The sequence below is a fragment of the Salvia hispanica genome, chromosome 3, assembly GCF_023119035.1.
Source record: "Salvia hispanica cultivar TCC Black 2014 chromosome 3, UniMelb_Shisp_WGS_1.0, whole genome shotgun sequence".
Lineage (NCBI taxonomy): Eukaryota > Viridiplantae > Streptophyta > Magnoliopsida > Lamiales > Lamiaceae > Salvia > Salvia hispanica.
The window spans coordinates 5,968,852-5,976,485 of record NC_062967.1 but is presented as its reverse complement, the minus strand read 5'-3'; the positions used below and the strand labels follow the sequence as shown (position 1 = coordinate 5,976,485).

At 37.2% G+C, this 7,634-nt stretch overlaps 1 protein-coding gene across 1 annotated transcript; it reads right to left on the bottom strand.

Moving 5' to 3' along the window:
* Positions 1-1,230: 1,230 nt before the first annotated feature.
* Positions 1,231-5,674, bottom strand: LOC125213121 (probable pectinesterase/pectinesterase inhibitor 34). The gene is made up of 4 exons (XM_048113487.1): positions 5,071-5,674; positions 4,443-4,967; positions 4,025-4,161; positions 1,231-2,062 (listed from the first exon to the last, which is right to left on the bottom strand). Exons 1-4 carry the CDS (start codon positions 5,505-5,507, stop codon positions 1,365-1,367), a joined length of 1,797 nt encoding a protein of 598 aa, XP_047969444.1. The 5' UTR covers positions 5,508-5,674; the 3' UTR covers positions 1,231-1,364.
* Positions 5,675-7,634: the final 1,960 nt, after the last annotated feature.

Here is a 7,634-nt window from a genome sequence, read left to right as displayed (position 1 = left end):
TTTCAATATGATTGTCTATATTATTATACATGTGAATGATTAAAAATATATGTCCTTCAAAAAGAAGCATACTTAAGACAACTTTATACAGTTAATTCCTACACATAGCTGATGATCACGATTTTTTTTTGGAAAATTTTGTGATAATTTAAATTGAAAATGACTTAAAAAGAACTTCAAAGTACTATAAATGAATGTGAGTGAGTGGATTAAACAAATTTACACAGTTGCATATATTTAGTAAAATAAATACTCCAATATGATCAAATAGCACTACTTATCATAAACATTATAAACCATGACTTTTGATGAATAACGTTCGCCTACAAGCACCTCTTGAGCATTTATGTATAATGTATTTGTAGTTTTTAAATAACGATTCGTGCAACATTTAATGTTTTAGATATTCATATATGGAGGTGCCACTGCCAATAATGGGCGTGGGCTAATAATACTCCACTCATGTTTTAATGCACATAGATTAAATATTTATGTCATCATAAATACGAAAATGCATACACATATATGCTTATAACACAATTATAATAATAAGCTTGTTCTTTATATCTCATTTCTCACAAAAAAATGAAAATAATTCGCGGCTCTTTGATCACAAAGTTGCACAGTGGATGCGTCTCTTTATAAGATACTATATGATATTGAGTTTGAATCTCATTAGAAATGAGAAATTATAAATTTATACGTCCATATCATATTCATTGATTTAATGGACTTGTTCATTTATTTAATTATGTGCTTGTTCGTCATTTTTATTTCTGCTTAAAAATTCAATTATCACCATATCCATACTATTTACATAATTATGATATATAGGAAAAACTTGTATACAATCTCATCTTTTATAGTACTATGTATAATAGTAGTAAAACATATGGGGACATGACAATAATATCATAGCCACACCTATGTCTAGTGATTCACATGGCCCCTCTATTATTGCACAATTCTTGTGGATCAAATAATTCGTTGGTCTAACTATTTACTGTCCGACTCATTAATTTTTGAAATCCCACCGACACAAAAGAATTCCAACCATTCATTACAAATTTCAACATTCAATTATCTGTGATTTCATTGATCAAACTTTATCACAACAAATTAAATCTATATTGAATTATTGATCAGCTCTGTGGGATCAGTTTGAAATTCAATGTAACAGATCACTATAACATCGCAACATATATACACAAAACCCCTCAAAGAAAAAAATAAAATAAAATAAAAGATTACTATATACCATATAGAAATCAGAGCCTATTTTCAAGGCAAATATTTTCCTTGTACACTACACAAACACTTAAAAATTTTCTACGAAATATTATTTTCATTATCATTAATATTATTCAAGTTGTTAGGCCAGCCAAGAACGCCACCCCGGTGGAAGGCAGCCACGACGACCCATAGATGAACTGGGCCACCGTGAACTTGCTCGCCTCCTCCACCGCGGTTATCACACGATACCCCGGCCATTTCACGCGCTGCCCAATCGCGCCCCCAGGGCCGTAGTTCATGTACTCCCCATAGTACAATGTGTCTAGTGCAAATGTTGCATTCCACTCCAACCACCCTCTTGGGTGGATGTGGTCCCCAAAGTAGGACTGCAAGTACACCGTCCGCGAGTACAGCTTCCATGGCCGCCCTAGGTACGTCGGGTACGCACCCTTCGCCGCCTCCAAGTCGGGCTCCGCTATGATCCGGCAGGCGTGGATCGAGATGCCCGTGTTCTGATTAGGGTCCTTGCGGTTTTGGGCCGTGATGGTGTTCTTCTGGCCCGGCAACGGCTTCCGGGCGTGGATGCTGCAGTTCTGGAACACGACGGCCGCGTTGCCGAAGATGAAGTCCACGGTGCCGTAGATGTCGCACTCCCGGTAGAACTGGCGCTGCGAGTGGACGTAGAGCGTATCTTGGTAGCCAATGACGTTGCACCGGTAGATGACGGCATGGTCCGCCCCGACGCGGAGGGCCACGGCCTGGTGCTTGCTTGGCCCGGCCCAGTTCTCAAATGTTATATCCCTTGCAATGAATCCAGTACCAGTTGCAGCTACATTACAAAGAATACAAGCTTTAAATACATATAAACAACGATATAGCTAACATTTGATCATCTATTATTATGTCACATTTTATACAAGGAAGAAATCAATCATCCCACCCTATTATGTAGTAGTAGGAATTATCTTACACATTTTCAATTCCACCTAACATCTTGTCCATTTTTATACACACTTTATACCAACTTGTTTTGGCTAGACTTCACATTTCAACTTTGAAATGTTTTTAGCCACCAATTTTCAATTCATAGTTTGCATGTGAAAAGCTTTAACAATGACATACCATGACCCACCAATACTGTGAGGACCTGCTTTATATTTATATATGGGACAAGAATTTGGTGTAATAGAGGATAAGATATCAAAAAATAGTAGTACTATTAAATCATATAACTAAAAGGAACGTGACAAGTGAGAAACAATATACACTACAACATGAATTGAGCATTCCACCCACTCCAACCCCCACCCCCACCCCACCTGCATTTTCTTTTCCATTTTGAATCTTAGTTTAATCAACAATGAATATCAGTGAAATCAATTGCATATCTCTCTCTTATGTCACAATGATCAAAGCATTATGCTTATTTCATTTGGTACCTAACTAATAGTATAAAAATAAATCATTTGATACTTGATTAGTTTAAAAAATACACCAAATGATCTTTAAAGCATATTATAAGATGAAAAGCGCTCTCCACTTAATACTTAAATGAAGAACTAACTATAAAAAAAAGTAGAGGATAATAGGTTGAGCTCATCATTATTTACCGACAAATAAGAAGGTTAACGGTCAAACTCAAACATATGCAATTTAAAATTTTCTTAATTCTACTTAGTAAAAAGTATATAGACTTGATTACTACTGGTTTAACAATCATAATTGAAACTTTTCCATCCATAAAATTGGGTGACTAATTTGCAAACTATCATTCCAAGAATTTGAGAAGCCTACCACATCTCCAACCTCCACCAAGAAAGCAATTATTGTGGACAGCCATAAAAGCTCCAATAGAAAGGGACAGTGGGAGGGGGACATACACTAAGACATAGTTGCAGGTGAAAGTCCCCAAAAAATCATAGCTAAGATTAAATAAATTAATAGTACATCTAGTAGAAGATTTGGACAACCAAAGAAATTTTATCAGTATCCTATGTTGGAAAGTTGCACTATTAAGAAATGATTGATTACAAGGACATGAAGAAGAGCGTGCTGTTGAATTGTCCTAACAAGACAGCAACCTTATGGAGAGACGTCCATTTTTATGCACAATATATATGCATGTCCAAGAAAATTGTCACTGTCCAAACTCAAGGATATAGGCATATACTTACTTGTTTCAATACTTTAGTGCATATCATGTGTATAAAGCTATATATAAACAGCAATGTACTCGTCACTTGTGAGTTGTGGCAGTGTTTTCCGAAACACACCCAACGGCCGGCGATAACTCGGCGATTTTCGGCGAAAAATCGCCGAGTGTTATCGCCGGACCATTGGGAGTGCTCTGAGCGTGCATTAGAGATTTAGAGTGGATAAAGTAGTGGTTATGTGATACAAATGGTAAACAAATAGGTTTATGGATATACACTATCAATTTTTTAGGAATGGTGTATTAAACAATTTCATTATGGAATTTTAAAATTTGACACTCGTTCAAAGAATGACGGAGTATATTAGTGGAATAGGAAATCCAATTATGTTAAAATCATATTAAAAGAGAAAATAATGTACGAGAACTTCAAGGGCAGATTAGTCAAATGACAATTAGTAAGTAATTTAGACAAGAATCTAAAACATAAAAGCTAGGCATGACAGCCACGTGCAGTTTGACATGCTTTTAAATCCGAGTCCCTACTAATTACGTTCATATCTTTATCCAAATAGATAAAAAAAAGTTTAATAGTACTACTTAATAAGGTAAATAAATGGGGAAGAAAAGAAATTTTACCAAATCCCGCGGTGTGGAATGTTGTCATATTATCTTGGATGCTCTTCCCTGTTGAAATGACTGTCTTGCCCTTACCGTCCCCAATGAACATTATGTTTGTCTTCTTTCTCCCCACCTTTAATATAGTCTCCTCATACCTATAAAATATGAAGGATATTATTTGTTAAATAAAATATAATCCAATACATAAGAGAATGACATGTCCAAATATCACAAATACTCCTCTTTGAAATGTACTAATCACTAGGAAAAAAATGGATTACTCGAACACAGTCACGTGAGAAAATAATTACTACTACTCCACTACTAATAAAATCGTTCCCGGGAAATAAACAAAGGAGATGGATAAAAGTGTAATTTTATTACTACGTAAAAAAGGCAATTTAAATGGTAACCGACCACAGACATGTGAACTTACCTTCCTGCCCTCACGTAGATGATAAATCGGCGACTACTGTATTCCGGCGCCTTCTTGATCGCCTCCGTGATCGTCTTGTACGTGCCGTTGCCGTCGTGCGACACCACTATATCGGCGTTGATCGCCGTCACCGGCAAGTCCAGCAGCTTCCTGTCCCTCCGCGACAGCCACACCGGAAAATGCTTGTGCGCCTTCTCGCCGCCGAGGAGCCTCCTCCGCCGGTTCTGTATCGGAATGCCGGAGAAATCCTCGTCGCCAGCGGCCGCAGCGTATATCGCGAGGCAATTGCTCACCAGCTCCGACAAATCCTTCAACCGATCCGTCATCTGATTCTTCACGTAGCCGCTCAGCTCCGAGAATCCGTCAGTGCAGGTGTCCTGGTTCGTCAACGACGCGCTCAGCCACGTCAGCACATCCTGCGTCGATCCTCCGCCGCTGCTTCCCGCCGGCGCGACGGTGGTGAGCGATCGCGCGAGGAGATCCACCGAATCGTCTAGAAGCTCGAGGCAGTCGTCGTATGCTGATCTGTTTGGGGATTTTTTATATGATTAAGATTGTTTGCATGTCAATTGGGGGTAAAATTAGGTTAAATTGGTACCAAATTGAAAGAGAGGTGGTGAAATCAGACCTGACGCGGGGATCCATTTTGAGGTTGCTGATCTCGGCGACGGAGTAGAGCGCGCGGCCGAATTTGCGGAGGGTCATGTTGACGGAAATGTGGACGAGGTCCTTGCCGGAGGCGGAGGCGGCGCCGGGGAAGTCGAGGAGCGAGTTGACGCAGAGAGTCGGGTAGCGAGTCCTGCCGCAGGCGTAGGAGATGGCCTTGGAGGGGCGGCGGGCGTGGAGCGCGGCGGAGGAGGCGCCGCTGGAGTCGTCGACTCTGTTGCGGACGACGAGGGCGACGAGGGAGGCGGCGACGGCGGAGGCAGCTAGGAGCGTGGCGGCGAGGAGGAGGAGGAGCTTGAGTCTGGACTTTTTGGGGGCGCGGGTGGGGTCAGGGGTTAGGCTACGAGTTGAGGAGCCGCCGCTGGTAGGTTCGGGTGGTCCGAGCCTGCCGTATTCCATTTGGAATAGCAAAATGTGAGAATGTGATTGATGGAGTTAGTGATTGAAGATTGAGGTGTGTGTGTAAGTGTAAGTGAAGGTTGCATAAATATATGGTGACTGCATGTATATGTAGATTGTAGACTGTAGAGAGAGTGGGGATGATATCCAACTGTCCAAGGGAATTAGCTGGATGCTACTTAAGCACCAATTTCTAGTCATGCTGTTTAATGACTACCATAAGACCTGTGTAGAATGATTAATGTTGAATCTCATAAATATTTTATTCAAGTTCATTGTGTAAATTTCAAAATTTTGTCATTTTACCTATAAAAGAAAGCAATGCCATTGTTGAGATTATTAGTAAAATCTTACTTAAACCAACCACGTAGATGGGCAGAGCCTGTGCTGTCTGAATGACGTCAGCATGAGGTCCTGACTTTTAGATTATAGTCGCAAAAATGTTACTGTATCTTACTTTGGTATAAGGGGGTACTATTATAAAAGCCAAACACCTTTTATATCAAGGTTTTCATATATCTTAAATCAATTATTATAAAACTGTTGACTTAATATGATTTAATTGTGTTATTGACTTAATATTATATATTGTGACATGGAGTATTATTATTTTGATTAATCCAATACTATTTGATGAGTGATGACTTATAAGCTTCTTTTTGTGTGAAGGAAGAAACATAAGCCATAAGGGTTTAAGACTTAAGAGTCAATTAGGATAAAGAAAAAGAAAGGACAAGGGTTTCTTAAATTTAAAAATGTATAGCTATAATTGAAGATTTTTTTAAAAGATAATAATGAAATCTCAACTAAAAATTAATGGTGTAGCTATTTTGGCGAAGAATATAGGCACGGACGGTTATGATTAGGATATATAAAGGGAAACAACTACAAATCCGATGACTAAATAATCAAAGGTTAGTCAAAATTGGTTTCAATAATTAGTACTCTTATTACTATACACTTATGACGGGTCCCCCTCCCAAAAATATTACTCACCAAAATTTTAAAAACAAAAGGCTTGGATTTAAAGTCATGCTTATATATCTCTGGCTTATATGTTCGGTATTAGCTAGATCGGATATTAAATGGCCCACTTTAATTGGAAATGGATTTTAAGAAATTGCGCAAATTGCAAAATAAATCTAAAAATATGGTCAAGTTCTTGTCAATCACTAACTTTTTAAAATCTAATAAATAAATTAAGAAAGATGCAAATTTGCAATATCTACCACATTTTCAGTAAAATACTATGTGTCGTCTCCGGCGAAATATGCGATGATCAATGTGTCAACCAATTTTAAACACGTAGAAAAGTGATATTACTATGTTGACTCACTTATCTAGGATGATGTATATATTTATGTGGTGGTTGTCGTGTTTACGATCGGCTGACATACGATCTCATGTGTTAGTATTTTGCTGAAAATGAGGTAGAATGTTTATTATAATATGAATCTATTATGATTTATTTGATAATTTTGAGTAAAATATGAATTTTAAATTTATATATACATTTTATAATAGTAGTACGTACTGTATAAGTTACTAGAGGGTGTTGTTTATTTAAGAGATATTAATAATTAAATTAAAAAGCTTGATTAAATTTTAGCAGGTCAAATAAAGTTTGAAAATGAAATGCTAAGTCATGAAGAAAAAAAAATGAAAATAAAAATTCTTATTCAATAAAACACGGCATCTTGAACAATATCGATCACCAAAAAACGACGTTGTGTGCACATATAAAACATGCAATTGCAAAAATATGAATCTTTATTTTCAATACTTACGAGGGTAATTAGAATTTAACAAAATTTTATAATTTAAATAAAAAACTATTTACCCTTATTTTTTTTATTGAAAGTTTCTGCAACGTTATAGAGTTATAAAAAATTACTACTATAAGATTGGCAGTCACGAGAAAAAACATAATGGCGGTTGGAGGTTTGTTTCTACGTGCAAATAATTATTCAATTCAAGGAAAATTACATCATATGTTAGCTGGTAAATTAATGTCAAAATATTGGGGTTATATAATACAAAGAGCATTGATTGTTCTCGTTGAATTATTTTACATAGACTATAGTCATTGGAACGTTACATTTCCACTTTATGGCTGATCATAAGGTT